Source organism: Furipterus horrens, unplaced genomic scaffold, assembly GCF_987537825.1.
Source record: "Furipterus horrens unplaced genomic scaffold, mFurHor1.1.pri manual_scaffold_2, whole genome shotgun sequence".
Taxonomy (NCBI): domain Eukaryota; kingdom Metazoa; phylum Chordata; class Mammalia; order Chiroptera; family Furipteridae; genus Furipterus; species Furipterus horrens.
Window position 1 is genome coordinate 497,796 of NW_028327172.1, and position 27,972 is coordinate 525,767.

The window sequence follows — 27,972 nt, forward strand, 5'->3', positions numbered from 1 at the left end:
CAGGCCCACCAAGGGGACTGACTGGGAAGTGGGGTGAGACCCCCCGCCAAGCGGCCAGCTGTCCTCCAGCGCCTCCTGTTGTTCTGCACCCACGGGGGGCTGGGGCTGGCCCTGGCCAGTGTGCTGTCATTCCAGAGCCCATGGCACCCAGGGCAGGTCCAGGCTCCCAGCGGCGGGTCTCTGCAGCGGCCGCGCCCTTGCCACTAAGACCTGGCGGGTGGCGGGAGTCCAGGCGCGGGGGAGCCGGACGGTCCAAAGGCTCCAGGCCCACGCCAAGCCACAGGCCACGTGGGGGGTGGGGGGGGCTATGTTCTCAGGGCGTCCCCCAGCCAGGGCTCTCCTCATGCCACTGCTGAGGAGGTGGGGGTCCCGGGGCCCGTCTGTCCCCTCCGAAGAACTGCAGCAGACACAGCCGGGTGCACAGAGCAGTGTATTTTGCACGCACGTCCCGGGGCTACAGCAGGTCGTAGAAGTAGTCCAGGCCCTGGCCCAGCTCCCAGATGGCCACGCCGACGCCCAGCTCCCGGGCCAGCTCCAGCCGCAGCTGCACCGACTGCGGGCCGAGAGCAGGGGTGCGCTGGCCTCCGCCTCCGGCCCCCATGGCAGCCCCCCCATGCCCGCCTCAGCCTCCCCGAGGGCGGGGTCCCTGTGGGGAGGGGCCGTTCCCCAGCCCCCGCCACAGGGCCCTGGCCAGGCCACACACACCTTCAGAGTCGGGTAGAAGATGACGTGCCTCCCTCCTCTGCTTCTGCAAAGGAGAGGGGGCATCGGCCTCCAGCCTCTGGCTCCCCCGCCCGCTTCCCCCGCCCCTCCAGGCCGCCCCCAGGCCGGGCCCCGCCCCGCACACTTACTTCTTGTACTCGAAGAAGTGCTCCGCTGCCCGGCCGTCCCACACGATCCGGGGCCTGTGCTCCTTCAGCGTCTGGATGTACCTGGGGAGGCCGGGCTGTGGGTGCGGGCGCCCTCCCACGCCCGCGGGCTCTGCACCCCCGGGTGCCTCGCTGAGGACAGCGCCGACACCTGGCTATGGCTGCCGTGGGAGGGCGAGGCCGCCACAGGAAGGAACGCAGGCAAAGGGACGAGGGCGAGGGAGGAGGTGGGACACTGGAGGGAGATGTGGACAAGGGCCTGGCCCCTCCCAGAGTGCAGTGAAGGTTGGACATGTGCCGCAGGCTCTTGGGGGCCTCTTGCCACCTGGGGGGGTGCCCTCGGGTTCATGGCCATGCCCGTCACCCCACCCCGTGTGCCCTTGATCTGTGCAGTGACCGCTGTTGATCCACGGTGTCCCTGGCTGCATGTGGCCCTGGCCCTGGGAAGGCCCTGTGGGGGCGCAGTGCCCTTTCCAGGTGCACCTGAGGGAAGGGGTGTCCCTCCAGGCCCCCCAGCCCTGTACACATTCTGCACGGACTCAAGGGAAGGTGGCAAAGGCTCCTGTCAGCGAATCTGGCCACACAGGGCCTGTGGCGCATGTCTGTCCCCAAACCTCGTCCTGGACCGCGGATGCAGAGAGGAGCCCCTCCCTGGCCCAGGGCTCCTGGACAGTGGACACGGGACCTGCCAAACCTGGAGCATGACCTCCCACACCATGGAGGGCACGGCCCCCAGCCTAGGGCGGAGGGGAGGGGAGCTCCCGGGGCTCTAAGCCAGGCAGGGGCAAGTCCCCAGTTGTCCTTGACTGACGTCACAGGCCTGTCCTCTCCGCCCAGGCCCAGAGTGGGTGCCGACCCCCATCTGCCCTTGAGGTGCACATGGGCACAGCCCTGCGGCGTCAGCACTCTGCAGCCCTGGCTCTGAGGTTGACTCTGGCCCGGAGGTGGGGGTGGGGTGGGGGGCCTGCAGGGCCGCAGCGCCTGCTCCTGCCACGGCAGGGCTGGGGGCAGCTCGTCCCCAACCCGCAGCCAGCTCCACCCCGGGGCCCTGGGACCGCTCGCCACCCACCTGCCCCGAGACCCACTGGCCCCTCCCCAGCGAGAGGGACACACACAGGAGGGAACAGGGAGGGGGGTCGCCAGACAGGGCGCAGACACTTGGCATGTCTGCAGCTGCTGAGGCGCAGCCAGGACCCCAATGCACCGGGGCAGCCAGGGTGCGTGTGAACAGTGCACACTCCTGACACGCACACAGGTGCACATGCATGCAGACACGTGTGCACACGCAAAGACGCATGCACACACAGGTGCACATGCACGCACATGCACAGATACCCTCATCAGAATTCCTCCCCCACGGCCCCTGGTCCTCTCTCAGGACAGTGGGGGCCACGGGGGCCTTTTGTCACCTGTGCCCCACAAGCTGGGCCCGGGCTGCCACTCCGCCATGTGAGCTGCTGCCAGGCCCACATGCAGCGAGCAGCTCTCACTCCTCACCCCTCAGGTGGCGCTAGAGGTGAACTGTCCCCAAACTGTCTCGCACGGTCTGACCCCAGGGCTTCAGAATGTAACTGAGGTGATAAAGGTAAACTGAGGCCACCAGGGCGGGTCCTCACCCAGTGCTCCTGGGATCCTCACAAGGAGATGAAGACACAGACACAGGGGGATCGTGTGGGGACACAGGGAAGAGACGGCCGTCTGCACGCCCAGGACAGAGGCCTCGGGAGAAGCCAGCCCTGTGACCCTGCGTCTGGGACTCCAGCCTCCAGGACCGTGACAGTAAATGCCTGTGGTCCAAGCTGCCATATGTGGCGTTTGTGCTGTGGCCTGAGCCAAGACAGGTGGTCTCACAAGGCCAGCATGCCCCCCACCCCCCGCTGCAGGCAGGAAGGTGGGGACTGAGCAGGGGTGGCGGAGAGGGAACCCTCCAGGCAAGACTGCAGTTGAGGAGGGGCAGAGCACAGGAGTGCAAAGCAGCCAACCAAACGGACAGATGGAAGGATGGACAGAAACAGCCTCTGCCCACAGAGTCCCCTGCGAGCGACAACAGAGCGTGGTCCCTGGACACACTCCCCACTGACAGGACTGGGTCTGGAGGAAAGTGGTGGCTCATGTGGCCTCCAGGGAACCAACCCCAACGTGGCAGTAGGGGGCCCGACCCAGAGCACAGGCCTGCGGAGGGCCGGTGACTGGACCCCAGGAGGGAGCCGCCGCCGGAGGGACCCAGAACCAACGGACACTGCGGAGTTTATGAGTGACACCGAGTGAGGGAGATGCCACACCAGCCTCTGGGCCCACGGGGACGCGGCAGGAGGCAGCTGCCGAACGTGAGGACAGGAACAAAACCAGGAAGAGCTCATGCATGTCAGCAGGCCGGGGACAAGCCCACAGACCTGGCACGCGTGCACACGAGGGCTTGGAGGGGCAGCAAGAACAGCAGGGCCAGGAAAGTAGTTGGAGAAACTGGCCAAACCCTCCCAAATCCGCGAAAACCTGTGAACCCACAGATCCAAAAAGATCAACGCAAACCAAGTACAGGAAGAAAACCCCACGCAGGGCCCCGCCAACCTCACTGTGGCAGGTGCGGGCAGCCCACATGGAGCGCAGGGCACGGGCACACACGACACGGACCGCAGAGCACGGACACACGCGACACGGAGGGCAGAGCGCCGGCGCATGTGACACGGAGGGCAGAGCACCGGCGCACGTGACACGGACCGCAGAGCACGGGAAAACATGACACGGAGGGCAGAGCACCGGCGCACGCGATATGGAGCTCAGAGCACATGTGACATGGAACGCAGAGCACACGTGACAGAGGGCAGAGCACGGGCATACATGACACGGAGCGCAGAGCACGGGCGCACGTGACCTGCTGGACGCACACAGCAGGAAGAGGGCAGCGACAGGCTGAAAGGACTGGGGAAAGCCGACCACCCAGGACTCTACACCCAGCTGGGCATCACTCCAAAAAAGCGAGAGGTCACGGGCTCAGCCCCCAGTCAGGGCACGTGCCTGGGCTGTGGGTTTGGTCCCTGACGAGAGGCGACCGATCACTTCCTCTCTCACACCAGTGTTTCTCTCCCTCTCCTTCTCTCAAAAAGTAAATGAAACCTTAAAGAACATTTAAAAAGCAGAACAGAACCCAACACCAGCAAGGCCGTCCTTCGAGCAGGATGTCTGGGTCCACGTGGCAAGAGCCTCCAGGGCAGAGCTTTGGGGGGCCCTGCCCAGGCCAGCCCCACAGGCCACTCCCATCGTAAAGGTAGTTTGCTGGCCCCTGACAGAGAAGGACGTGCTAGGGGTGCCCCAGCATGGCCCCCCGCCCCGAGGCCGAGAGAGGCTCCGCCCACAGGCACCTGCCCCACAGCCAGACGTGCCGGGGCTCCCCACCTGCTCCACCCATCCCTCCGGGAGACACGCAAACCCCCCCAAACAAGGGTCTTGGGGGCGGAACAGCACAGAGGGCCCTTGACGCGCCAGGGCACCCCGCTCACCTGGCCCCGAGGACGGGCTCGCGGGCCTCCCCGGAGCCCGAGTGGTCCATTCCATAGAAGTTGAGTCCCAGGAGGATCTTGCTCCGCCACTGGGATCTGGGGTCCAGGACCTGGACACAGGCCCTCACCCAGGGCAGCGGCGCATTGGGGCCAGGCCTGCAGGCGAGGGGGAGTGGGCTTCAGTGGCAGGGAGGGAAGGGGCAGCAGACTGGGGTCTCCCACGGGGCCCTCCCCCTGGACACGCGTGTCCACGTCTGCTTCACCTGGGCCCGCCACCGGGGGCGGCCAAGCTCAGGTCCAGGCCCGAGGTGGGTGGAGGCAGCACACTGCATGACGCTGTCTCCTTGGCAACAAGGCAGGCCCAGTGCCTGTGGCCACCACTCCCTGGAGGGCAGTGTTCCCACAGGGGCTGCCCGCTGCCATCTGTCACGTGTCCCCAAAATGAAAAGGCTGCCTATGCAGGGCCAATCGGGGGCTTCAGGGGAGGACAGACCAGGCCCTGGACCCGAAAGCTGACCGCAGTGCGGTCCTGAGCAGCCCGTGGGAAGCCAGGCGGCGCCTTCCTGAGTGTCCGGTGTCCAGCCCCACGGGGACGACGGGCTGTGCACCAGGCGCGAGCTCGCAGGCCCTGCCCACACTCACTGCTGTGCGGTGGGGTAGTCGTACGTCATGAGGCTGAACCCATCCAGCACGGGGCCCAGCTGCTCCAGCTCCTTGTGTGTGAACGTGCCCAGCTGGTCGGTCCTGCAGGGGACAAGCACAGCCACCAGGACCCTCAGCTGACACCTGGGCCCAACCGAGGATGGAGAGGGCCTCAGGTCAGACCCTGAAAATGACTCCGCTCTGGTCACGGGGATGACGGCCTGCCGCCTGGTCAGCGCCATACGCCAGGAGTAGGGACGGGGTCGCACGCAGTCCACCGGGTCCTCTCTAGGGCCTCATCCACCCTAAGACCCCCAACCCTCTGCCCCTCAGCTTCATCTCACATGGTGGACACCGCCTTCCTCCATCCCCCCCAACCAGATGCCATCCCTGGGCCTGGGCTCCATCGTGGCATCGCCCAGACCTGCCCGGGACCCCACGCTGCCTCGTGCTGAGTGCCCTCCCCCCAGAGAAGCCCCTGCCGTCTCCTGAGCCCTCTGTGGCCCCATTCACACGGCGTTACCTGTCCCCCAACCCCGTAGCCTCCCTTGAGGCTGAATCACTGCCCTCAGGTGGTGAACTCCAGGAGTTGCCCCATGCCGGCCCCGGCAGGCTGACTCCTCTACCCACGGTCGCTGGCCTCGGCCTCACCTGGCCTGGGGTTGCCACTGCAGAGCCGCCCCAGTGGGGACCTCACCGGTGATGGGAGGAGGGCCCGCCCACTACTGGGGGACCCACGTCTGCTCCCCACACACCATCACCCGGCTGCCCGCCAGCTGTCGCCTGCCCCTCCCTGGGTGCTCCACTCAGTGTGAGCCCTCCTGCCCCACAAGGGTTAGAGGACCATAGGCCTGCAGGCCCCTCCACCCTCCAGCCTGGACCACACACCACCACCTCCATGCATGCCTCACATCCACAGGTGACCTGCGCCCCCCGGTGAGCAGCCACGGGCCTCTGTGCAGAGGGGCACCACAGGGGCGTGCTGAACAGGGAATGACCGCCTGTCGGAAACCCTGGCAAACCCAGGTGTGGCTGGAGATGGGCGGGGTGCAGCCCACATCAAGATGGACATCTGCCCTCCAGGACACTGGGACGGTGACTGGGAGCTGAGCTCAGTAGGTCCCCCGTGAGAGGACAGCTGAGGCTGGGCAAGAGGAGCTGCAGCTGCTGGAGATGCACCGGGGCCGGCCCACGAGGGAGGCCAGGGCGCTGAGCACACCCCCACACCCGTTCCTGTGCCCCGTGCTGCTGTCTGCAGCCATGTGTGAGGCGGAACAAAACCTCCGCCTGCGCTGGAGGCAGCATACAGGCTGGGCTGTGACCTTGCAAGCAGGGCTCAAGGTCAGCCCTGTGGGAGGGCCCCAGACACAGCAGGTCTGCAGGCAGACCACTCCCAGATGCAGGCAGTGGCGTGGGCCCCACCCTGAGCCAGCGCCCAGGGCACTGCCCGCCAGGCCAGCCCCGAGCACACACCGCGGGCTCTCCGCCTGGCTGCCAGGAGCGGCCGGCCCAGGTGACCCTGACTGCAGCCCCGGCCCAGGTGACCCTGACTGCAGCCCCGGCCCCAGCGGCCATGGCCCCCCCGCCGTCCCCCACTGCCCCCGGCTCCTGGCATCTACAGGCCCCCATGCGGAGGAAGCTTCCTGCTTGGGTGGCTGTGGGGTGAGGGGCCAACCCTGGCTCACACACCCACCTCCTGCCCAGGTGCCAGGACTGGGCATGAAGGCTCCTGGGCAGACAGGGTGCCAGCTGGGAAGGGCCCAGAGGCCGGTCCCTCCAGGGCTGTCCACCCCCGCCCCCCAACACACTCGCAGTGAGTCTGTCCTCTGCACCTGCCAGAAGCCTCGAGACTCTGTGGGAGGGGCCCACCTGCGCCAGGAAGGGGCGGCAGGCAGACCCCCAGCCCCAGGAGCGGGCCCTGAACCCCCCCAAGGAACCAGGAGACCCCGGCAATGGGCACTGTGTCTGCAGCCCAGCCCACCCTGGGGGCCTGGAGAGTATCCGCAATGGCCTCCCCAGCAGCGGCTCCTCTTCCCTTCTGGGCCTGGCTCCGCCCCCCAGAACCCACAGGAGCCCCTCAGTCTAGGAGCGGCATCGGGCTCTGCTGCTGCCAGACCCATCACACACATGTGTCGCGTATGTAAACACATATGTACACATGTGGCAGGCAGTGCATGGGGACTCGGCCTGGGCTGGCCCCTGGTTAGCACCAGCTGCCCTCCTCCAGGCGGGGGTGCCGGCACAGGTCAGAAATCTGGCCTGCAGAGCGCCCGGCCTCGCTGCAGACCACCTGCCCAGACGGGGAGGGAAGTCGGGCAGCTCCCCGTGAGCATCAGCTGGGTCTGCTGCGTGAGTCTACCAACCAGTGAACGTCCCCAACACGTATCGCCCGCCCACGGTGCAGCTGCCCCGGTCCCCTCAGGGGCTGCGGACCGGGCGGAGCCCCAGCCAGCCTGCCTGGGCCTCTGTGGCCTCTGCCTCTCACTGCCCTGCCCCTTGGCGCCAGGCCTACCCTGAACAGGGTGGACACAGTAGCCAAGCTGCCTGGACCCGCCACCTCCCTGCCCCACGGGTTCCTGAAGAGCACTTGGGGCGGGGGTGGGGGTGGGGGCAGGAGCCCCAAGTGCCCGAGGGCCCAGCAGGTGCAGATGTGGCTGCGGAGCTCTGGGGCCACGCCTGAGAGCGAGCAGAAGTGCGTCTCAAAGACTCTACCTCCCAAGTGGGGGCTCTCAACACGTCTCCACATGTGGGTGCAGGGATGCAGCCTTTGACCGCTGGCTCGTGTCCCCCGCCCTGAGTGAGCGCAGCACTTACCCAGGGGTGACAGCTGGCGGGATGGCCAGGATGATCCGCAGCTGCGCCTGGTGCAGCGCCTCAGCCACGTGGGTGAGCGTGTGCACGAGGCCCCTGCGAAGTACTGCAAGGTCAGGTGTGGGGGCTTGGCCGAGACCGTCAGGCAGGCACCCCGCATGGCACTTTTGGCCCCGCGGCACCAGCCACTCAGTGGCCTACACGCTGCCCCCAGCGCCCTGTAGCGTCCCAGGACCTCCCACACAGTCGCAGGGGCACTGGCTGCCTGGAACCCGGCTGGGCAGCCGCCCGGCTCTGGGCTCTCACCCCACCCCCCCGAAACTGGGCCTCAGGGCCCTGCCAGGGCAGGAGCGGACGGGAGAGCCTTTCCGAAGCACCTGCAGGCTCAGGGGTCTGAGCAGCAGGAAGCAGGGGCCTGTGCCCCCCCCACCTGGGGTGCGGGGCCCCTGGCACATCTGCCTCTGGGCCTCAGGCGGGGGGCTCGTTCCCCTCATCCCCCCTCGACAGTACGCCTTCTGCCTGCCCCGGGAAACAGAGGTCCTCCTGGGGACGCTGCTTCCGAGTGGGCAGAGGCTGGCCTGCAGCTTCGAAACGGCAGGGGGCAGTGTGGCTCCGAGGGGGATGCGCGGAGCCCAGCCAGTGCGGGAACAGGGCTCAGCTCCGGGCGGAGCGGGGACCCCCGCAGGCAGGCAGGGAAGGACAGCAGTTCCCGCACCCGCTGCCTCTGGCCGAGGCCCCTGCTGCGTGGTGCGCATCTGCGGGCTGAGCCACCCCTCATGGTGCTGCGTCCGCGATGCCTGGGCAGGGCTCATCCTGCCCACGTCTTCTGTGGGGCTGACCCCACGTCACTGAGAGGCCAGGGGTGGTGGCTGCTGCCGGTGACCCGCCACCACTCTGGCCCAGGGCAGCGTGGACCAGAGCCACGAGGAAGGGTGGGCCCAGAGCCTGGGCGCTGCGTGTTCTCCAGGGAGGCCTCTCCTGGCGCCTCACCACCCAGCAGGGCCAGCGAAACCCGACCCTGGGACAGAGGCCCCCTCCCGAGGGGCTCCTGCACGTCCCTCCTCCAGCCTCCACCTGGGCCAGAGGGTCCCCTGGGGCCAGGGCTGCGGCCCCGTCGAGCCCACTCACGCGTTCTTCTGGCCCAGCAGCTGGCTCCAGACCTCCACCACAAAGCCGTCGAAGTGCTGGCTCTGAAAGGGCCGGGGCAGGCGACACGGCTGCAGGGGCTGCGTCTCCCAGGAGGGCCCAGCCCGAGGGTCACGCCACAGGCACGGGGGCAGCGGGGGTCCCCGTAGAAGCCAAAGGCAGAGTGACCAGGGCTCTCGTCTGTGCTGTGCACTCAGGTGCCTCCCCAGCCGCAACCCCCGGGGCCCCACGCTGGACAGCTGGGTGTCACCTGGCGACACCTGTGGCCAAGGGCAGCCCCGGTCAGCAGGTGTCGCCCATGGAGCGCCAGGTCTCACCTTGGCGACCTGGACCATGGTCTTGCCGAGCTCTTCTATCTCGTCCTCGCTGTCCCAGACGCTCCGGAAGTCCTCGTGAGTCCAGTCCTCAAACAGGAGCCGGGGCACTGGGGGGACAGGCCACGCAGGCGCTGTGACCTCCTGTGCTCGGCTCTGGCCACGGCGTGGCTGTCGGCCTCCGGAGCACAGTGACCGCACAGCCAGGCTGCCGCTGTGGTCCCCCGGCCTGGTGAGGGGGGCGCCCCGGCGGTCGGGGAAGCACGAGGGGCCGCGCCGCTCTCCCGGCTCTTCGCGGCCTGGCCCCTGCCGGGCCACCTTCCCCGGACCTGGCCCCACGGCTCCGCGCCAACGCCCCAGGCCCCCCGTGGCTCCGCCTGCGCGCCCACCCCCGCCCCGCAGCCCCCCTGAGCCCACCGCACTTTGGGACACTGCCCCCCCCCCCCCCCCAGCTTGGGGCTCTAGGAGCTCTTGGCCCCTGGGCCCTCGCTGGAAGCTCGCTGGGTGAAAGAAGACGACACGGGCGCAGGGGGGGCTGGCCTGCGTGGGCCGGGCCACAGGACCGCAGGGGGACCAGGGGCCACGAACGCCGGGCTGGGGAGCAACCCCCCTGGCATGGAGAGCTCCTGGAGGCCCCCTCACCCTCCCGCCGGGGGCCGCGCCGGCCAGGGCCCCTGTCTCCCGGTGCGCGGCCTAAGGGCTGCCCGCCCTGCTCACGCAGACGCCCCGGACTCACCGATGCGCAGGCCCTTGGCCTGCTTCCTGACCACGCGCATCCACCCTGCGGGACACGGAGGCGCTGGTCAGTTCGCGGCACAGCCCCTCGGCCGCCCCAGGGAGGAGCACGGTGGCCGCACACAGGCGGGCAGAGGGGAGGCCGGTGGGGAGGCTCTCGCTCCTCCCGGGACCTGCCTCGTCCGTCTCCGTGGCGGCCACGGCCGCGCGCGGGCCGGGTGTGCACCCGGAAAGGCAGAGCGCGTCCTCAGGGGTGGCGGGGCGGAGCGGCGCCCTCTGCCGGGGACGCGCACCCTGGCGGCTGCCCCTGTGCCCGCGGCCTCAGGCTCAGCTCTCAGAGGAGCCGACCAGCCTCCCGACACCCATCCGGGCCACCTCGCGGGGCTGCCAAGGGGGACGGGACGCAGGGCGGAGCGGGCGCGCTCAGGCATTCGCTCTCACACGGAGGCGCGCTCACGCCCCCACACACGCTCACACGGAGGCGCGCTCACGCCCCCACACACGCTCACATGGAGGCGCGCTCACGCCCCCTCACGCACGCTCACACGGAGGCGCACTCACGCCCCTCACACACGCTCACGCCCCCTCACGCACGCTCACACGGAGGCGCGCTCACGCCCCTCACGCACGTTCACACGGAGGCGCGCTCACGCCCCCTCACACGGAGGCGCGCTCACGCCCCCTCACACGGAGGCGCGCTCACGCCCCCTCACGCACGCTCACACGGAGGCGCGCTCACGCCCCCTCACACGGAGGCGCGCTCACGCCCCTCACGCACGCTCACACGGAGGCGCGCTCACGCCCCCACACACGCTCACGCCCCCTCACGCACGCTCACACGGAGGCGCGCTCACGCCCCTCACGCACGCTCACACGGAGGCGCGCTCACGCCCCCACACACGCTCACGCCCCCTCACGCACGCTCACACGGAGGCGCGCTCACGCCCCTCACACGGAGGCGCGCTCACGCCCCTCACGCACGCTCACACGGAGGCGCGCTCACGCCCCCACACACGCTCACGCCCCCTCACGCACGCTCACACGGAGGCGCGCTCACGCCCCTCACGCACGCTCACACGGAGGCGCGCTCACGCCCCTCACGCACGCTCACACGGAGGCGCGCTCACGCCCCCACACACGCTCACGCCCCCTCACGCACGCTCACACGGAGGCGCGCTCACGCCCCTCACGCACGCTCACACGGAGGCGCGCTCACGCCCCTCACGCACGCTCACACGGAGGCGCACTCACGCCCCCACACACGCTCACGCCCCCTCACGCACGCTCACACGGAGGCGCGCTCACGCCCCTCACACGGAGGCGCGCTCACGCCCCTCACGCACGCTCACGTCGCCCTCACGCACGCTCACCCTCTCACACCCCTGGGCCCGGGACGCGCAGGGGGCAGCAAGGCGAGAACCTTGGTCCACGTCGTGGAGGCCCGTGACCTCGAACATCTCGCGGCCTCGCCGCCTCAGCTGCAACCACACGGGCGAGATCTGCGTGAACTTGCCCCCGAAGACCTTGGCGACATCGTAGCCGTGGCTGTTCCACTGGCACAGGATGGAGGCGGGTGAGCCCACGGGCAGCCCCCGAGGACCCCTGCGCGTCTCCCCTGCACCCTCGGGTGCCACCGAGCCCTTGGGACCCCCCTGCCCCCCAGGGCCCAGCTCACCGGGGTGACGTAGCCCAGGACGTCCCCAGCAAAGTGCCGCTCCCGGGCCTTCGCTGAGCAGTAGCTGCGATGTTCAAGCACCACGTCCTCGGCGCGGGGGTCCGTGACCACCAGGCCCCGGTCCTGCGCGGGCTTCTCCGAGAGCTGGGTCTGCGGCGGGAGGCAGAGGCTGGGCAGAGGGCGCCGCGCCGCCCCGCCCGGGGCCGCTGACCAGAGGCGGCGGGGAGGGGCCGCCCCGAAGGCCCGCCGCCCCTGAGGACGCGCCCTGCCTCCGCGGGGCGGGCCGAGGGCCGCGCTTACCTTCTCCGGCAGGGTCCGGGAGGCGGCCTTTTTGGCGTCCGACTTTGACAGGGTGCTGTGAACGGAGCCGCAGGCCAGAGCCAGGCAGAGCAGGCGCAGCGCCTCCATGGCGGGCGCGTCACGGGGGTCCCGCCGCGGGGCCCGGGGGCTGCAGAGAGCAGAGCGTGTGGGGGCCCCCGGCAGCCTGGGGCGCCCCTCCGCCGACGGGGGCCCTGGTTACGGGCCCCAGGACGCAGCCCTGCGCTGACCAGCCCCACGGCCCCGCGGCCATCCTGGCCGCTGCCAGCTCTGGGCCGACGCGGGCTCTTCCTCCCCGCCGGACCCAAAGAGGCCCGGCCACAGGGCCTCACTGCAGCCGACAGCCGCGGGAACGGGTAGGACGGGCGCCGGCCCACGCCGACCCGGGGCCAGAGGCTTCTCCAACCACGGCCGCCGGCTGAGGCGACGGAGGACGGCGCCCACAGGGCTCACTGCGCGGGGCCGTGGAGCTTCCACGTAGGACACAGAGCAGGCACAAAGTGGTAACACGGGAACCAGAGAAACGGACTCGGAACACGTGTGGCGGTGGACGTCCACGCGCTGTCTACGCGTGACACGCCAAGAGCGCTCACAGACGAGAAAAGGCACCGCAATACAAAGGCCTCACTGCAAACGACGCTGGCAGTGTGAAGAGGAGCCAGACACGGACCCTGAGCCCCAGCAACAGAGGGGCACACGCCGAGGGGACAGCCCCCACCCCCCCCTGCCCGATGCAGTCGCAAGCCAAGCTGTTTCTGGGGTTCAAGCTGCAGAAACCTTTCTGGGAGACAGCCTGCCCCTGGACATTACCCTTCCCGGCACGCTGCCTTCCTTTCACAAATGCCACCTTCGGAAACCTCCCACCGACGCGGGAAACACAGGAAGACGCCTGTGGCAGAGAACAGCCGGCGCCTCCTCCCGCGCGGGCGGGACGGGTGCCGGGCCGCGCAGGACACACCGGCCGCACAGGCGTTGGGAGCAGCGCTCAGGCAGCAGGGTCCCGGCCAGAGGGCTTCGCTGCAGCCGACGCGCGAGTTCACCCACAGGGCCAGCACGGAATGCGGGGACGCCGACCACCACCAAAGCAGCTGTCTGACCTGCAGGTCACGCCGGGCCCTCCTCAGCCTCATCTGCAGTTCCTGCCTTCCCGCCCCGGCTTTTCCGTGTCGGCAGCTTGTTTTAGAACCCCCACGCCCGCCCCCGCCCCCACGCCTTTCACTCAGGGCAGCTGAGCAACGAGCAACGCAGCCCGGCTGTCGTCCCGGGTGACTTGGCGTGCAGGTGTAAAGGGCACGGGGCCCGCCAGCCCTGGCACGCACCCCCTCCAGACCAGCCCCCTGAGCAGAGGGTGGGTGTGCACACTCCTGGCCAGGCCGGGGGTCTGAAACGCCCCTTTGGACCTGCTTCCCTTCCCAGAGCCGCGCAGATAGCCGTCTTTTGGGCTGTCCCTTCCCTGGGTGAGAGGGGTGCTCTGGGCAGTCTCCCTGCTGTGGCACCCAGTACGCCCACAGCATACCTGCATGGGGCTGCAGGGCAGCTCCGCGGGGCTCAGGGGGGCAGGAAGGTCAATGCTCAGATCGCCACCCTCTTCTCCACCCTGAGTGACTTTCCAGCATCAGAATCAAGGACTGCAGCCTCTGCCACCCCAGCATCTAGCTGCCACAGCTGAGAGAGTGGACTTCTTGGGCCAGCCCCAGGTCTGGGAAGGGCCCTGAGGGTGGGGGACGCTGGCCACGGCCGGGGCAGGCTGCCCCAGCTCATGCATCGCCTCCCTGCTCAGACTGGAACTGCAGCTGCCCGGTGGTGAGGGGCCGGCTGTGGGCGGCCCAGCCACCATGAGGCAGCGAGCTGAGCCAAGTGCTTCCACATGTGGCAGAGCGGAGGGACCTGCCAGCAGGAGCCACACGAAGCAGTGGGAGGGGGGCCCACCCTGCCAGGCACTCTCTCTGGCCCCTGAGGCCCCCTCCATGACCGCAGGCGTCTCCTGGCTCTGGGGTGCAGGTTTGGGTCATTGAGGATGGGAAGGAATGAGAAACAAAACTGAAGATGCTCACACAGCAGGGACCGGGGGGCTCGATGGTACGCTTCCCACCCTCTGGCTACAGCCTGCCACTCTACCTGCTGTCCTCAAAAGTGGGAACAGAGGCCCCTCTGCCTGACCCTTGACCTGTGACTTCACCCCATGGGGAAGGAAGAGGAAAGGGTGGAGACGGGGCCAATCTGGAGGAAGACAGGCCCTGCTGGCTTCTGTGCCCAAAGGAGGGACAACAGAAGGACCAGACTCAGTGCGACGCCTCAGCAGACACTGACGCTGACCGCCTGCACCAGCGCCCGGAGTTGGGGGGAGCAGCACTTGGAGAGTGGGGCTGCTCCCTGACCAGCAAGGGCCTCTCCAGACCTCCTGCCTGGCACTCGGAGGCGGGGACCTGGTGTGTGAGTGCTCCTGCTGGGCAAGGCCCTATTCGGGCACCCCCCACAGCTCCCCACTGCGCACCATGGGGAGATGTCCACCTGGCCTCGCTGCCCAAGGCGCCACGTTCCTGCCAGAGCTGACTGCTGGGCTCACGCGCCCAGTTTTATGTCAGAATGTGTCCCCGGCGCCCTCCCACCCTGCAATGACCTCCTTTGTGTGGAACAGCCCCGGCAAGGGAGTGCAGTGTGTAGTGACCGCTGTACGCTGCGGTCACCTGGAGTTGTTACGAGCCCAAACTAGACGGCTGCTGCAGGCGGGCCTCAGCCCCACTGTGAGGGCGGCGGCCAGGAGCCCGCCACCTGCGAAGCCAAGCTCCTGGGAGGAGTGTTTCAGCCGAGGGGCCAAAGGACAGGAAGTCCCCATGGTGACGTTCAAGTGTTTTTCACTGAAAACCACAGTAAGAGTGTTGGCTGCGGCCGGTTCGTCTGTACACGTGCGTTGTGTATGTACAAGGGAGGTGCTGACCAGAGCCCCCTTCCCACGTGACTCCGACACTTTTACCTGTCAAATTGGCCTCACTCTTCAGTGATGTGCCCTCCCTGAGTGTCTGTCACTGACACTGGGCTGAACCTGAGCCAGCTTTGTCGTTAACCGAGGGGCAAGTTGTGATGGTCCATCGTCACAGCTCACGCCTTGGAGCGCGAATTCTGGAGCCGCCCCCAGCTCCTGCAGGGAGGCGTGAAGGCACGTGGACGCAGGACCGCAGCCCCCGGTGGCGTTTATTGACCACGTGCTGCATCAGGCTGAGCTCCCCAGGAGTCCTCCCGCCCTGAGGATGGGGCGGCGGACGGAGGAAATGTGGCCCCTACGCTGCACTAACGACGGGGCGACGGAAGCACGAGTCCGGCTGTGCCACCAACCACCGTCCCCTGACCTCTCTGGGCTCAGCTCTGGTGACCTGGGAAGCAAGGGGCGGAGAGTCATCCTCGGGTGTCTTCCCTTTCAAGGCTGGGGGTTGAGCGTGGGGTCCAGCCCGGTGCACCCCAAGCGGCGTGGGGACACTTGCCCCTGGGGACAGGGCGGCCACCGCGGGCGCACCGCCTGCTCACATCACTGCCACCTGTTGCACTAGGGGCTTACTCGCACGCCCTCGCCCGCACGGGTCCACGCTCGCTCCCGCCGGGGCTCGCTCTCTGCGCCCCGGCTCGCGTACGCACCCGCAAGCCGCCCGGCGCCCACGTCCCCCGGCACAAATAGCCCTCTGTCCACGCCTGCCCTCGCACCGCCCTGCCTCGCGCCGCCCGCGCGCCCTCTGCGCGGGAGCGGAGTGAGGCCGTGCCAGGAGAAGGTGCAGATCGGCACGCGGGGCGCGGACACACCCCGGCCGGCCGCCGCGGGGCTCACCTTCATGTCCCGGAGGCCGGCCGGACTACTGTAGCTCACGGCCGGAAGACGTTCGCCAGCGCCAACGGAAGTCCCGCCCCAAGACGCCAGCGTGCGTCGTTGCCGTGCCACGCACGCCAGTTCCGCGCCGCCGCCGACACGCATAGCACGATGGGCGGGGCCTAGGGGTGAGGGGAGGAGCCTGAACTGGGGTGGGGCCTGGCGACGGGCTGGGCTGCGGCCAAGGACCTCCGTGGCCCAGGCGAATCGAAAGCCCCGCGGGGACTGGAACCGGAGGTGGCTGGGGCCCGGGGGAGGGAGGACCGAAAAGTTGGGCGGCGCGTGGACCTTGCGCCCTCTGTGGGGCGGGGAGCGCCCCTGTGCCGCGCGTTCCGCGGATCTCAGGCTCTCCGGGGAGCCCGACAGCCTTGCCAAGCAGTGTCAGGGTTCCGGGGGGTGTCCCGCTCCCCTCGTGGGCATCGCGGCGTGTGCGGGAGGGGTTCCTCTTGCCTCTCCAGCGCACGCGCTCCTTGGAAGCCTGGGCGCCTTGTGCGACGTCCCCGCCGCAGCCACGTGTGACCACCAGGGAGCGCCTGAGGCTCCAAATCCTCAGCCTGGCGTGGGTGCGTGGCCGAGGGGACCGTGCAGGACCGACTTCACCGGCTTCCACATTTGTTTCCTTTCGGAATCGCCTCTCCAGGCTTTCCTCTTACCCCTCTGGTGGCCGCCCTCCCCCACATCTCCCTGGGTGAGTGCGTCTCAGCCCTCAGCTTGGATCACCATGCATGGGCTAGTGGTGCCCACACGCTGTCTGGAGCAAGACACGAAAACCCCAAATACCCAAGACCCAGCGCTGTCTCTGTGATCGTGTGCTGGCCTCCAGGAACAATGGCACCACTTAGCAGAAACCAAGAGAACCCCTCCATCTCAGCCCCCAGCAGCAGCAGTCGGGGGCCTCTGGGATGGTCTGAGGGCACACGTGGCCAGCAGTTTTAATCTCTTGATACAAGCAGGCAGATCCCCCACCCATCCCGTGTTGTTTCCAGCGGTTCCTTGCTGAAAACCACACAGTTGGTCCCCACCCAGGCCCTGCCCCACCAGTGCCTGGCTGTTTCCCCTTTTCTGCTACTGGGCAGGCTTCTCCCTGAACTGAACTTTGTTCTCTTTCCTCCAAATCATGTCTTCTTTCCCTTCCCCATATTTCCGGCCAGTCTTCCTAGAGTGTGGTTGGGGCTGGTGTGTGTGCTGCTGCATGTCAGGGACAACCTGTCACGCGTCGACAGGGAGCTCTGTATGCCTGGCACCCAGCTCAACTCTGAGGTCTGACCTTTGGGGTTGTGATCCCGAGTCAGGCAGAACTCTGGAGAGGGTTCCAATAAGCTGTGCCAGATGCCCTGCCGGGTGTGCAGTCCTAGGAGTGCCAGGGAGACCCCAGCAAATCACAGGTCTCGCAGTCAGAAAGGCGTCAGTCACCTTAGGGTCCCATTGACCTCAGGGGTCTTTGGAACTAAGAACTGTAAAATCCACTCAGGTCACTCTGGGCCAGCACTGCAGAGCTCTGGAGCAGGTGGGAAGGCGGGGCAGGGAGCCTGACACGGGCCCCCTCTGCAGAGCCCCCACTGGGCAGAATTCTGGGGTCCCGACAAAGCTGCCAGCCTCCCAGCTGCCAGGGCTGGTGCCAAGGGGCCCCAGCTTGAAAGCTGGCTTAAGTGGGTACACATCTCTCAGCTGCAGGAAGACTTAGCATGAAGCCCGGGAAGGTTGAAGAGAACCAGAAGCAAAGCGTTAGCGTTTACGTATTAAGTGAAGCCTGAACACGTTGGTGTTCCATGTTTCTGGAGGAGTTAAGACAACATGGGGTTCACCACACTTAAAATCAATCTGTTGAATGTGAGTTCTTCAAGCACTGAGATTTCATCATCAATTCACATGAGTTAAAGTACTTAAGAAGGAAGCAGAGGCCCAGGCTCCGAGCTGCAAGACCCGGTCTGGCCCACCCTAACGTGTACTCCTGTCCCTGCCTGTCCACAGTGGGCACTAGAGGACAGACAAGGGCAGGGACAGGCCCATGGAGCCAGGGGACCTCCAGAGAAAACCTCTTCCTGCTACCAGCTGAGCCCTCCATGGTCTGGGAACACCAGCAGGGCTGGAGTGCAGCACCCCAGGTGCACTTGGCAAGCCGAGGGTCCCCAGCCTGATGTTGCCTCACCAGGGTGGCCTCTGTGGTGTCCGTGAGTTACTGTGGGGAGCCTACTACATGGCTGATCCTGCAAGAGCATGCCACACCTCGTGGCTGTGGGGCTCCTGTGGGCTGGACCTGTGTCTTCCCCCAGAGGGCCGTGTTCCTGGCGTGGGGAGCCTCACAGGCTGCTCTGGGCCTCTCCTCATTTGCCAAGAGCGGCCTAAGGTAAAGCCCTGCAGGGGCAACCATGACTTGTCCTGTTTTAACAGGGAAGCCTTGGCTGGGAGCTGCCCAAGGGCAGGGCCCAGACCACTACCACTAGCCAAGCCCTGTCACTTCTGGGCTCCGAAACAGTCCGGTTTTGAGGCCGGAAGCCCAGGAAGAGAAACGCACACATCAGGGTTTCCTGCTACTGAGCCCCCACCCCCCCATGAATGGAGACATCCTCCCTAGGTGCTGGGATAAGCAAAGTCCAGAGCAAGAAAGGGGAGGCAGCGGGCATGGCCATGCAGCGGAAGCTTCTGGATACAGCTCCAGGGCCAGCACAGCAGATTCTCTGTGTGTCCAACGTGTGGGCCCCACCAGCCTATCCGGCCTTAGCCAGGGACGGCTGGGCCTTGGGCCTTGTGTGCCGTCCAGCGTGTAGTTGCCCAGTCAGCAGCCAGGCAGGTGCAGGCCCTAAGGCGGGCGTCTGCACGGGCAGTGGCCCTGCTCAGGGCTGTGCTCTGTGGCATCAGTCATGGGTTTACACTTCTCGTTCCTTAACCAGCCCTAACATCCCCCGTCACAAAGGGGAAGGACCGTGTGTGTGCCACTGTGGTCAAATAGGCAGTGTTTCTTGGTGGTTGTAGTGGGGTGCATAGTGGACCCGGAAAGGTTGAGCATGTCCCAAAACTACGGCACCTGTGAAGGCCACCTTATCTGACAATAGGGTCTCTGCAGTTGTCATCAGGGATCCGGGATGAGATCATCCTGCATTTAGGGTGAACCCTGACCCCAGTGAATGGACTCCTCAGAAAAGAGGTGGAGAACATTGGCAGGCAGACATGGGGGTGAGGACCTGAGCTGCTGGGGGCAGAACAGGGGTCATGAAGCCACAAAAAGTATTACAGAATAGAGGCCAGGAACCGTTTTCCGCAGCGCCTCTGGGGAACTGGCGGGCGAACACCTTGATCTTGAACTTCTGGCCTCTGGATCGGGGAGGGAATTGATTTCTGTTGTTTTTAATCCACTGGTTTGTGGTCATTGTTAAGGTGGCCCTAGTAAGCCGACGTTTTTGGGTAAGTTCTCTCTCCTAAAGCAGTTCTTCTCAGGCTAATTTCAATTGGTTTACGTTCCATCAGCCCACCCTGGCGGGCCCTTGGAGGGAGGAGCCACGGAGGGTGGCTGTGGGCCTGCAGTAGAGGCCTTAGCCAGAAAACGCCCCGGACCACCTGGCCCATTTGGTGATGGCCTTCTGGCCGGTTGCCAGCATGGCTGGTCTGGCCTTTAAGGTCTAGGATGTATTTTTCAACAGGTAACTGAGGGACACCACAGGTCCAGATCCCTGCTCTGCAGGTGAACAGGACACCTGAGCTGGCCGCATTCCGGGGGCAGCAGGACTTCCGTAGCTGTCCCCTGCACCGACCCCGGGTTGGTGTCGCCAGTTGCCTGCTCCTGTGGTGGTTTACTGGTGGGTGACAGTGCTTGCTAAGCCTGTTTGGCCCCCCGGGCTGGTGGATATGAAGTGCTCTTGATGATGACCACAGGACAGGATGGGGGCCATCCTGACATGCCCCAGGCCCCTAGCGGGGCAGAGTGGCCCCCAGCCACTGTGGCAGAAACATGGGTGGCTTGAGGGCTCGAGTGGTAAAGGGTGTGGTGCACGCCCTCATGGTTGGAAATGGAACCCTGTCCCAAGGAGGCTGGATGGAAAGGGGGCAGGCACTCAAACCCATGTCCCCAAATGGGCTCACATCACCTGTTAGGGGTTGAATTGCATCCCCTGAAAGGTCACGTCTGAAGTCCTGGTTCCCAGCATCTCAGAACATGACCCTATTTGGAAATAGGGTGATTGTAGGTTGCAATAAAATGTACTCCCAGTGGATAGTGTGGGCCCCTCATCTGATGTCACTCTGGGCCTTAGAAAAGGGGGAGCTGGGCACAGAAGAATGAGCACAGAAGGAAGATGGCTGCCTGCGAGCCAAGGAGAGGCTGGCCAGGCCCTCGTTCACAGCTCGGAGCGGCTGGCCCTTCCACTCCCCTGGGCACCTTTAGTGGGAGGCACGAAACCCTGAGCACCTTTCTCTGCATTGTGTCCAGGACTCTCTGGCACCCACCCTGTTTTAGCCCGGGCCACCCTGCCTCCAGCCTCCAGACAGTTTGCTGCCCAAGTGGACTCAGCTGACCCAGGTGCTCATGTCTGGGGCCTGCTTCCTGGGAATTTGTCCCACACATGCTCTGCAGGACTCGAACGCCACTTCCTGCAGTCATGGCAGCTCAGCACTCCCCATCTGGGTGCCACTTTGTGCTGGGACCTGCCTCTCCCAGGTCTCAAAGGACGAAGCTGGCCTGGGGGTTTGGAGGGCAACTGAGTTTTCTCTTACACAGTAACTTCTTAATTGGATGTAATTATGGGGCCTTAAACTACAGGGACAACTTCACCCAATGAGGAGAGGCTGGCTGGGGGCTCTTGGGAAGCAGAGGTTGGGGTCTTCCCCCGGGGACCCCCCAGGTTACCCCATTTATGGCATTGAAGTTCCCTGGGCCCCACACACGCCTCACTGGCACACCAGCATCTATCTCTGTAAGATGCGGTGAGGCCTCAGGTTCAATTTCTGTAGCTATTTCGCAGTGACCTGAATCTGTGTGTGCAGCTTTGGGCTCAGTTCTGGGGCTATGAGGTGCCATCTGCAGTCACAGGCTGCTCCTGCTGTCGTCCCATGAGCAGTTAGAGACCTGAGCTCCTCTCCTTCAGGTCCAGCTTTGCTGGAAGCACTTGCACCCCAACCCCCACCCCCTGAATCCCTGATTTCCTCCTGCTGCACAGGCTCCGTGGCCAGGACGCACTTGGTCCCCAGAGACTGGCCTTCCCCAAGCATGTCACTCCTGGTGACCACAGTTAGCCATCAGGTGCCAAGGAGTGCCACCTCCCTGTCATTGAATAGTCATGGGTGCTCAGGGCCTCCAGCCATGCCCAGACCAGGCCATCGACCCCAATTTTCTGTAAGAGTCACAGTCTGAAACCCATTATGGAAGCTGGGTCACTCATAGACCCACAGAAGGCCCGAGCAGGCTCAGGTCGTGGTAGGAGCTGGGATGCGCCCAGCTCACACTGCAGGACGTCCTGCAGCCCTGGGCCGCACCACAGGCTCCTGGCTGTCTGCCTTCATTTCCTCCTTCTTGGTCCAAGTGTTGGGCATCCCTCTGTGGGGCCCTCACCTTCCAGTGGAGGGAGATTTGGGCTCCACTCCTGCCCTTGGGAATCGTGCTGTGACTCCAAGTGGCTACAATGTAACAGATGTCCAGTTCACACAATTTAAGAGATGAAACTGTTTCCAAGCGCTGCGCTGCGCAGTACTCAAGGTGGCCGGCGCCTGGCTGAGCAGGGACTGTGGTCTGGGGCGGCGACACGCGGACTCAGGCCTGAAGCTGGATGGTAACAAGCAATCTGAAGGGCTTGCCTGCGCCCGCAGGTGTCCTGTGTCCCCCCTCAGGTCTTGAGGCCCCCAGCCCCCGAGACACACATGCACACAGTTCCCAGGAGGCTTGGGAAGCGCAGAGTCACTGCGGAGAGAAGGTGGGCGCCCGCTCAGCCCCAGCCCCCGCTCCAAGAAGCCCTCCACGTCCGGTGGGGCTCGCACTGTTTGTGCTCCTCGTGGGCGCCTGGCTGCTGGGGGTGAGGCCCCTGGCCTGGCCGTGCTATCCCTACGGTGGGAATGCAGGGCCTGGGCATCTCCCCTCCTTAGGGAAGCCCTCCACTGGCCCAGCTCTTTGGGAGGTCTTGAGGGTGGTGAAATTGTCTTAGAAGGATTTGGGTCTCCTTCCACAGGTTCCGATTTCCCGCAGGGGTCCTGGAGTCCCGGAGCCTGGGTGGGGTGCCTTGCTTGGGGGGGGGCCTGCCCCTTCCTCCTTCTGGCGAGGGTCCACCAGGCCTGACCTCTCAGCAGAAACTGAGGAAGTGAGCCAGGGTGGGACAGAGGACTCGCTGGAGGGTCGGGGCCACTTCCAGGTGCAGGGCCCAGATAACGCCTGATGAGGAGGGAGCTTCACAAAGGGGAGCTGGGCAGGGCCACCTGCGGTCCAAACAGATCACGGGGTGTCCGTGCTGCCAAGGCCCCTGCAGTGAGGGCCCGCAGGGGCCGTCCTCTGCCTCTGCCTCCCTGGGGTGCAGGGGCCAGTGGTGGCTGCCGTGGGAAAGTGCACTGATTGGGCGCTGAGGGACCGGATTGGAGATCGGGCCCTGGGGCCACCGGGCGCTGTCGCGGGGTGGCGGCGAGCGGTCCTTTCGCTCCGGGCAGGGGCTGACTCTGGACGGCTGGGGCGAAGTGCATCAGGGTCTCAGAGCTCTGCGTGCGGACCGACCCCCGAGGCGGGCCGAGCAGGCCGTGGGCTCCCGGGATCGCACGTCGGTGGCTGCCAGCGCGGCCCGGCCCGCGGCGCCGGCCTGCAGGGGGCGCCCCCGCGCCTATCATGACACGCCCGCCCTCAACGTGCTCGCCCCCGCGCCGCGGCCGCGCGAGCGAGCGTGCGCGTGCGTGCGGCGGCGAGCGTGCGTGCGTGCGCGCGCGCGGCGGCGGCGCCCCGAGAGCGGCTCTGGGAGCCTGAGGTGGCTCGGGCTGAGGCGGCTCCTCGGGCGGCGCGCTCCCCGCTCCCCGCTGCTCCTCCGGGCTTGTCAGCTCAGGCCGCTCCCCGGGGCCCGAAGATGCCGGCCGTGTCCAAGGGGGACGGGATGCGGGGCCTGGCGGTCTTCATCTCCGACATCCGCAACTGTGAGTGGCGGCGGCGGCGGAGGCCTGCGGGGCGCGGGGGTCCGGGGTGCGAGCCCAGAGGGCGGGGTCCGCGGGGCGCTGGTCTGGGGTTCGGGGTTCGGGCCCAGAGGGCGGGGTCCGGGGGGCGCAGGTCTGGGGTCCGGGGTGCGGACGCAGAGGGCGGCGGTGGGGGTGCGGCCCGGGGAGCGGGGCGGGCAGTCGGGGCTGGGACTGGGGTGCGGGGGTGCGGGGGTGCGGGCCGGGAGCCAGCGGGGCCCTGGCAGCGGCGCCCCCCGCGTGATGTCACCGCGGAGCCCTCTCTCGCCGGCGCGGCGCGCGCTGTGGGAGCCGCGGGGTCCGCGGGGGGCGGCTCCCCGGAGCCCGGGGGGCGCGGGGGCGGCTGTGGGAGGCCGGCCCGCCTGCTGCCGCGCTCAGGCTGGTCAGCGCCGGCCGTGGGGTCCCCTGGGTGGAAGCAGAGACAGGCGGGGGCAGGGGCCCGGCCTGCACCCGGGAACCTGGTTTTGGGGTGCAGAGCCCCTGTGGCTTTCGGGGGCGCCTCTCGTGTTTGGCTGGACGGGCGAGCGCAGCGGTGCGCGGCCTGGGGCGCTGGGCGTGGTGTCGGCCGCGTTGGGCCGGGGCGTGGGCTGAGCGTTTGGAGCCCCAGCTCCTGGGCCGGGGTGCGTACCGGATCCCCCAGCCGCGCGCGCCGCCGAAGGGGCTGCGGGGCGTCCCCAAGCAGGGCCGCGTCTCCTCCACCGCCTCCTCCTCCTCGGCCGCGGGTCCGAGACGACAGTCCCTTGGTCCCGCTGCGCCTGCTGAAGCGGCGCGTGCGAGGCTTCAGGGGACCCCGGGCTGAGGCCCGTCTGCCCCCCGCGGGCCTGCGTCGGCCTGGGGGGCCTCCCTGCTCCCCGCTCGCTGCCACCTGCCACGCTCCCGGCGCGTGCGGACCCGCTTGTGCCCCGGAGCAGCGGGGGGCCGACCCGCCTCCGTCCCGACCCGACGCCCCCGCCCCGCGGAGCCCCACGCGGTTTGGGCGCGCAGGCCGGTCACGCTGCGTCTGGCAGAGACGGTGCCGAGCAGGCGGACGGCCGAGGGAGCGGGGGCGTGACTGCGGGCCGACGCGGTGCGGGCGAGGGTCGCGGCCTCCCTCCCGCCCGTCTGACTGCGCTCCGGCCCCCCGAGCGGGGACCCCGGCCTGGCTCCGGGGGGCGGGCACCACAGGCCTGTTTCAGCGCCGAGGCCCGGCTCCTCCCGCTGCCCCGGCCTCCGAGCCGCGTGCTGGTGGCTTCCGCCGGCCGCCCGGCGCCTGGGGAGCCGCTGTGCCCTGTCCCGTGGACGTCAGCCCGGGGCCCTGAGCTCGGCTCGTGCGAGTCCAGCGTGGGAGCCCGGGGGCCGTTGCTGTCTCTCTTTCAATCCGCGTTAAAAAACGAGGCTCATTTCATACAGTCCCAGGTTTTAAGTAATGATTTTTTAAAAATTGTTTGTTTATTTTAGAGAAGTGGAGACAGGGACACAGAGAAGGGGAGGCACACCGATCAGGTGCCTCTCACGCGCCCCCAGCCAGGGATTTGGCTCCCAACCCTGGCCTGTGCCCTGCGGGGAATCGAACCCGCGGCCTTTCATTCACCGGATCTCGCTCAATCCACTGAGAGCCACGCCAGTCGGGGCTTTAAATGATTCTTTATTTGGAAACAAATACAGATCCACAGGATGTTGCAAAGAAGCGGACAGGGAGGTCCCTGCACTCCGCCTCCTCTGAGGTAGCATCTCACGTAACAGCGCGGCGCGACGTGGGGAACCTGACACTGGGGCAGCCCCTGGGCATCTCCTGCTTACCCCGGGCAACTGCGCGGGCGTGTGGAGGCCACATGCTGGTTTCATCACGGGCGGCTTCGAGGGACACCCAGGCCACCAAGACACAGAGCTGTTCCCTGCTACCCTGTGGGGCCAAGCGTCCCCCCGCCAGTCCTCCGCCCTCCGTCCCTACACCCTACCTCCGGGAGACGGTGGGCGTGGGTGTGCAGCACCTGTCCTGTTGAGGGGGGCTCTTCCCACCCGGCTCCGTGCCCTTGGGGTCCTTCCCGGCTACACCGAGTGACGTTCTATTCAAGCAGTCTCAGAGAAAAGGGAAGAGCTGCCGGCGCTGGGAAGATAATAGTTATTTGGTATCCATTCAGTCATTTTGGGACTTTGTTGTCACACATGTGGTATGTTGGAGGAGAGTCACACACAGCTGACCCTCGGACCGCGTGTGGGTCCGGGACACCGACCCCCATGGAGCTGAAAACCTGCACCTAGCCTTTGATTCCCCAGAAACCGAGCTACAGTTGTCCCCCAGCATCCGGGGGGATTGGTCCCAGGACCCTGTGGAGGCCGAAGTCCCCGGGGCGCAAGTCCCTTATGTAGCCGGGCGCGGTCAGTGCGCGGTCGGCCCCCCGCGTCTGAGCGTTCCCCACTGCGGACGCGGGGCCTGGGGACCCGGAGGGCGGACGGTACCCGTGCTGGAGAAAACCCGCGAGTGAGAGGACAGGTGCAGCTGACACCCGTGTTCAAGGGGCGGCGGCACGACGTCCCTAAGCCTGTCCTGATGCGTCGCCTTCGATGGGCCTGCTGGCCCTGGAGCCTTGTGGACACAAGGGCGTCCTCACGCTCAGGATTGCCTGCGTGACCGTGAGGACCGCAGTGGGCGTGAGGGGTCTGTGTTCTCGTGAGACCAGGCGCGGCCCGCGGGCTGGAAGCTGCCCTCCACTGCTCGGGGCTGCGGGGCGGGGCGGGGCTGCGTAGGTGCTGCCGCCGCCTGGCGCTGGGGCCCGTTTTATGGACGTGTCCCTCCAGCAGTCAGGCAGACGGGGGGAAATGGGGGGGTGGGACGCGGGGGGTGCAGTGAGCCGTTCGGCAAAGACCTGACCTTCCCAGTCCTCGGGACGGGCACGCCGCTTTGTGGAGGGGCACCCTGCCCTGTGTTCCTCGGAACTCGGTCCCCTTTGTGTCTGTCCGCTCCGCTGGGATCTGGCAACGCTTTGCATTACCCTTTAGCATGGCGGAAGTTTAAAAAATGTCATTTGTTCATAAGATCCGTTTCTTTTTGTTTTTATCCTTACCCAAGGATGTTTTTTCTATTGCTGTAGAGAGAGAGGAAAGGAGAGAGAGAGAGAGACATTGACTGGTTGCCTCCCGTACATGCCAGGGATCATATGCACCCGGACCGGGGATCGAACCTGCAACCTTTCTGTTCCAGGACGACGCTCCAACCACCTGAGCCCCTTGGCCAGGGCAAAAGCCCATTTCTTATGAGTCAGAAATTGGGCATGGAGAAACTGAACATAAAAATTAAAATTCAGCTACACTTCAGTGTAAGAATTAAAGTTGGTCCTTCACTTTCCTGCACAGTAGTAAGATCAGAGTCCGAGTTTATCAGTGTACTTTGTAACTTCTAAAGTTTGAAAAACACGTAGGGTTCATTTTAGTCTTGACTGTGCAGCTGGAAAATGCTGACTCTTTGAAAAAGAGTGCTCTTCTGGCACACTTGCGTGTGCACACTCGTGCACAGTCTGCACTTCTTAGAGACCAATTAAGGAAGTGTGTGCCGGAGGGCAAGGGGGGTGACGGGCCACCGGGCGGAGGGGGAAGGAAGGGCTCGGTCCAGGTTGGGTTTTCCTGCCAAGGCTGGTGGCTGCTGCTTCTAGGAGCTGTCTCTGCACCTTCCCGTGTTGCTCCGGCTCCTGGGAAGGGCGCCAGTGTTTTGTGACAAGTTGACGTGTCCTGGTGATAAGTGTGCCCTCGTGCCGGATACCTAGACTTGCTTTCCTGTCCTTGTAAGATGGTTTTCACTCTGGCTTTTTGGGCAGCAGGGTGTGTCAGGTCTTATAGTCGTGTGGGAGGAAACGGCATTTCCTTGGCTTCTGAAATATCAGGTAGAGTCAGGCCGGAGGGGAAGACTTGCGGGGTTGCACTGATGTGAATGGACGGGGGTGGGGGTTGGGGTGGGAGGTGGGGCCGCCATCAGCCCCCAAGTGGGACGGGCCTGAGGGCCTTGGGATTTCACCCGCTCATGTTTGTGGGGTCCTGGGATGAGGCTGTCCTCCCATAGCTCCAATTTCGAAACTTGCAAGGCTTTCTAGGAACTGGGCATCTTTTTTCGTAAGTCTCTGGTGAACTTGTTTCTCTACCTGCTGGCCCTGAAGCTCTGTGTGGCCTCCCTGGCGGGTGGTGTCCCGAGGGTGCTCTTAGGATGCAGCACACCCTCGGGTGCAGGCAGATGGGTGCGGGCAGTGCACTGTGCTTCTTTCTCAAGTCTGCGCGTATCTGCACTCTGGGACAAATCGGGCCCTAGGTTCTGGATCTGGGGTGCATCTGGGCCTGCTACGTAACCTACTGTGTGTGTGGGGGTCAGAGGAATGGCTCCTGAGGAGCTCAGACACACGTTCCCCATGATGGAGCGCCTCCTGTGTTCAGGACACCTGCGGACACACGGGTGGATGGGGTGGGCCCGTGTCCTGGAGGGCTCTGACTTGGAGGTGGGTGGGTGCTGGAGGGAGGGCGGAGGGAACGAGAGAGCCACACGGGGCAGCGACCTCTGGAGACGGGGGTTCCAGGTCAGGCTTTGGCCTGTGGCCTTGCTGTGTGTTCTTTTTGGTGGAAGTGTGTCTGGTCCCGACCCCACCCAGTGTGATGATGTGAATGTAGGCGACGCAGGCGTGGCCCCGGCGTCCTGCGCCTGCCGGGTCAGCACAGCTGGACGGAGGCTGGAGCGGAACCCCACGTGCTGCTGTCACTTCCGGTGGGCGGAGCCTGCGGGAGCGCACCACCTTCCCGGGGCTGCTCACGGGAAACGGGTCACGTGAACGCTCGGAGTTCGATGACAGAAGTCTGCACGTATTTGCTGATTCTGGTGTCTGCCTTCGCGCACGTCCTTCCGACCCTGGGGTGGAAGCTGCGGTGGTGGGGAGGCAGCGTGTGCCGCTGCGGGGGGAAGGAGGACTCTCTGGGCACGGGGGTTCAGCTCGGGGCTCCCAGGGGGTGGGGGCCGAGGCTGAGT

General features: G+C 66.2%; 2 protein-coding genes across 4 annotated transcripts in view; one reads left to right on the forward strand and one right to left on the reverse strand.

Moving 5' to 3' along the window:
* Positions 1-415: 415 nt before the first annotated feature.
* Positions 416-15,909, reverse strand: CHID1 (chitinase domain containing 1). 2 transcript variants are annotated; one of them, XM_090292250.1, is made up of 13 exons: positions 15,825-15,909; positions 11,990-12,137; positions 11,690-11,839; positions 11,435-11,567; positions 10,016-10,060; positions 9,283-9,389; positions 8,948-9,009; positions 7,823-7,915; positions 5,009-5,110; positions 4,367-4,522; positions 852-932; positions 706-748; positions 416-553 (listed from the first exon to the last, which is right to left on the reverse strand). In XM_090292250.1, exons 2-13 carry the CDS (start codon positions 12,095-12,097, stop codon positions 455-457), a joined length of 1,179 nt encoding a protein of 392 aa, XP_090148376.1. In that variant the 5' UTR covers positions 12,098-12,137; positions 15,825-15,909; the 3' UTR covers positions 416-454. The 2 variants fall into 2 exon arrangements, with proteins under 2 accessions (XP_090148376.1, XP_090148368.1); XM_090292242.1 differs by having other exon boundaries at positions 11,414-11,567.
* Positions 15,910-22,758: 6,849 nt separating this feature from the next.
* AP2A2 (adaptor related protein complex 2 subunit alpha 2) overlaps positions 22,759-27,972 on the forward strand; it is a 51,125-nt gene continuing 45,911 nt past the window's right edge. For both annotated transcript variants that reach the window (XM_090292104.1, XM_090292112.1), the window contains exon 1: positions 22,759-22,955. In XM_090292104.1, the coding sequence (XP_090148230.1) occupies positions 22,889-22,955 (67 nt within the window). In that variant the 5' untranslated portion in view covers positions 22,759-22,888. The remainder of the gene's footprint in view (positions 22,956-27,972) is intronic.

Excerpts from the sequence above, each read along its gene's own strand:
- CHID1 (XM_090292242.1), bottom strand. The coding sequence starts at position 12,097 with ATGGAGGCGCTGCGCCTGCTCTGCCTGGCTCTGGCCTGCGGCTCCGTT. Across the intron at positions 11,568-11,689 it reads TCCTGGGCTACGTCACCCCG|TGGAACAGCCACGGCTACGA; the intron begins GTGAGCTGGGCC and ends ATCCTGTGCCAG. Across the intron at positions 554-705 it reads TCTTCTACCCGACTCTGAAG|TCGGTGCAGCTGCGGCTGGA; the intron begins GTGTGTGTGGCC and ends CTCGGCCCGCAG.